The sequence below is a fragment of the Oncorhynchus clarkii genome, chromosome 17, assembly GCF_045791955.1.
Source record: "Oncorhynchus clarkii lewisi isolate Uvic-CL-2024 chromosome 17, UVic_Ocla_1.0, whole genome shotgun sequence".
NCBI classification, from domain to species: domain Eukaryota; kingdom Metazoa; phylum Chordata; class Actinopteri; order Salmoniformes; family Salmonidae; genus Oncorhynchus; species Oncorhynchus clarkii.
Genome location: NC_092163.1, coordinates 2,433,518 through 2,436,359, shown reverse-complemented (window position 1 = coordinate 2,436,359; position 2,842 = coordinate 2,433,518). Strand labels below are relative to the sequence as shown.

The following is a 2,842-nucleotide window of genomic DNA, read 5'->3' as shown; positions in this document are numbered from 1 at the left end:
CACATACACACACACACACACACACTCACCTGGCTTCAGAAGGTGGAGGATGAGGAGGAGAGAGAGTGTGTGCATGCTGCGTCTGTTCCTTCACTGAGAGATCAGTAGCTGCACAATGCTCCCCTCAAGAGTTCTCTTAGTAACTGAGCCGAAGATAGCTGATCTCCTCCGTGTGTGTGTGTGTGTGTGTGTGTGTGTGTGTGTGTGTGTGTGTGTGTGTGTGTGTGTGTGTGTGTGTCCAGCTCATTGTCCCTTTTCTTTAGTCTTTTGGGTTTGTCCTGTGACTAACCTGGGTGTTCCTACTGTTCTGACTACGACCGCGTTCCAAGAATGGCACCCTATTCCCTATATAGTGCACTACTTTTAACCAGAGTCCTATGGCCAATGGTACCCTATTCCCTATATAGTGCACTACTTAGGGCGCAGGGTGCCATTTAGGATGCAGACCTGTGAGAGGAAGGAAGGGAGGAGAGAGTGCTTGTCTCTAAACACAATGTGGAGTAAGAAGGGTGGGCAGAACACAAACACCATTTACAGCACACAGTACATACACACTATAGTATCAGATACTATGTCTGCTAATGAGGAGGCTACACACATACACACTATAGTATCAGATACTATGTCTGCTAATGAGTTAAATAGGAGGAGGCTACCTACATACACACTATAGTATCAGATACTATGTCTGCTAATGAGTTAAATAGGAGGCTACCTACATACACACTAAAGTATCAGATACTATGTCTGCTAATGAGTTTAATAGGAGGAGGCTACCTAAATACACACTAAAGTATCAGATACTATGTCTGCTAATGAGTTAAATAGGAGGAGGCTACACACATACACACTAAAGTATCAGATACTATGTCTGCTAATTTCCCAACTGTATTTAATTTATTTATTTATTTTGCTCCTTTGCACCCTATTATTTTTATTTCTACTTTGCACATTCTTCCATTGCAAAACTACCATTCCAGTGTTTTACTTGCTATATTGTATTTACCTTGCCACCATGGCCTTTTTTGCCTTTACCTCCCTTCTCACCTCATTTGCTCACATTGTATATAGACTTGTTTATACTGTATTATTGACTGTATGTTTGTTTTACTCCATGTGTAACTCTGTGTCGTTGTATCTGTCGAACTGCTTTGCTTTATCTTGGCCAGGTCGCAATTGTAAATGAGAACTTGTTCTCAACTTGCCTACCTGGTTAAATAAAGGTAAAATAAAAAAATAAAAATAAATAGGAGGAGGCTACCTACATACACACTAAAGTATCAGATACTATGTCTGCTAATGAGTTGAATAGGAGGCTACCTACATACACACTAAAGTATCAGATACTATGTCTGCTAATGAGTTGAATAGGAGGAGGCTACCTACATACACACTAAAGTATCAGATACTTTGTGTGATATGTGCTGCTTCGTGTGATGTATTGTGTCTCTACCTTCCTGCCCTTTGTGCTGTTGTCTGTGCCCAACAATGTTTGTACCCTGTTTTCTGCTGCTACTTTGTTGTGTTGCTACCATGTTGTTGTCGTGTCTTGCTGCCATGCTATGCTGCCATCTTTAGGTCTCTCTTTAGGTAGTGTTGTGTTGTCTCTTGTTGTGATGTGTGTTTTTGTCCTATATTTTTATGTAATTTATTTTTATTTTTAATCTCAGCCCCCATCCCCGCAGGAGGCCTTTTGCCTTTTGGTAGGCCGTCATTGTAAATAAGAATTAGTTGTTAATTAACTGACTTGCCAAGTTAAATAAAGGTTAAATAAATAAATATGTCTGCTAGTGTGTTGAATAGTAGGCGATTCCAAAATAATAGGAGAAGGCTAAACACAGAGCTGATCATAAGTGGAGAAATACATGTTTGATAACCAGTATACGATAGGATTATAATTGTGCATATATTTCCAATCGTTTATTTCGCCTTCATAACCCATTTACAAACGGTTTACAGAACACGACTCTTATGTTGAAGGATTTTTCAACCCAAAATGACGTCACCCGGAAGTTATTGCTTAGCTGGCGTCAAATTAGCTGGCGTTTTCCACCGATATTCTCATCCCAACAAACAAATTATTTCAGGTAGCTAGGAAATTCGTTTAAATGTGTTTTACATTTTCAGTTTGAACTTTAATTACTTATTTAAATAACGCATGTCTCAGACAAACTCTTGAGTCTTTTAGAGTGTTTGTTATCCTAGCTTGTAAGCTAGCTAACGTTACACTAGCCATTGTCTTGGGTTGGAAAGTGACGGCAGCTCAATAGGTTGGTATCTTTCTAGCTAGCTAACACTATGCATTGTGTTTTTTGTCCATAATATAGTATTTAGCTATTGCTTTTGGCTACGAAAAGTTATACACTCGTATGTTGCTCTGGATAAGAGTATCTGCTAAATTTCTCAAATGTAAGCTAGCTTGCTATGTTTACCACCACATCAGCGTTCACATTGCACCCCTTTCCCAAATGTGGTATAACCTGTTTGTTTTTTAAACTGACCTTTTATACTGACCCACCTCTAGCCCACCATGTCTGTACCGGGTTCTGGCTGTGGCGTTCCAGTCCAGAGAAGCTCACGACAGGGTCCAGAAGTGGTGTCAGTGAAGCTGGAGGACTGCGGTCAAACACTGGAACTCAATGTGATTGTGAAAGAGGAGGAGAAGGGAGATGTTAAAGAAGAAAAGAGCGGAAATCAAAGAAGATAAGGAAGAGGGGGAGAAGAGAGAGGTTCAAGTCGAAGAGGAGAGAAATGCTGATATGGCTCCTCCAGGTCAGTTAGGTTGGATGTGGGGTATGGAGAGATGTCAATGACAAAATAATACAGTTGTGACCTAAACATT

At 40.2% G+C, this 2,842-nt stretch overlaps 1 protein-coding gene and 1 long non-coding RNA gene across 4 annotated transcripts in view; one reads left to right on the top strand and one right to left on the bottom strand.

Annotated features, from left to right (window-relative positions):
- The window catches only part of LOC139370144 (vascular cell adhesion protein 1-like), an 11,107-nt gene extending 10,832 nt beyond the window's left edge, over positions 1 to 275 (bottom strand). For 2 of the 3 annotated variants that reach the window (XR_011627108.1, XM_071109470.1), the window contains exon 1: positions 30 to 180. Coding sequence is in view for 2 of the 3 variants with exons in the window: in XM_071109470.1 (XP_070965571.1) it covers positions 30 to 75 (46 nt within the window). In the remaining variant the exon portion in view is untranslated. Of the gene's footprint in view, positions 1 to 29 lie in introns of all 3 variants that reach the window. The other variant, XM_071109469.1, reaches the window with a different exon arrangement.
- Positions 276 to 2,050: 1,775 nt separating this feature from the next.
- On the top strand, positions 2,051 to 2,842 carry LOC139370161 (uncharacterized). The gene is made up of 2 exons (XR_011627113.1): positions 2,051 to 2,270; positions 2,525 to 2,842. It is a non-coding gene; the product is annotated as an uncharacterized lncRNA (long non-coding RNA).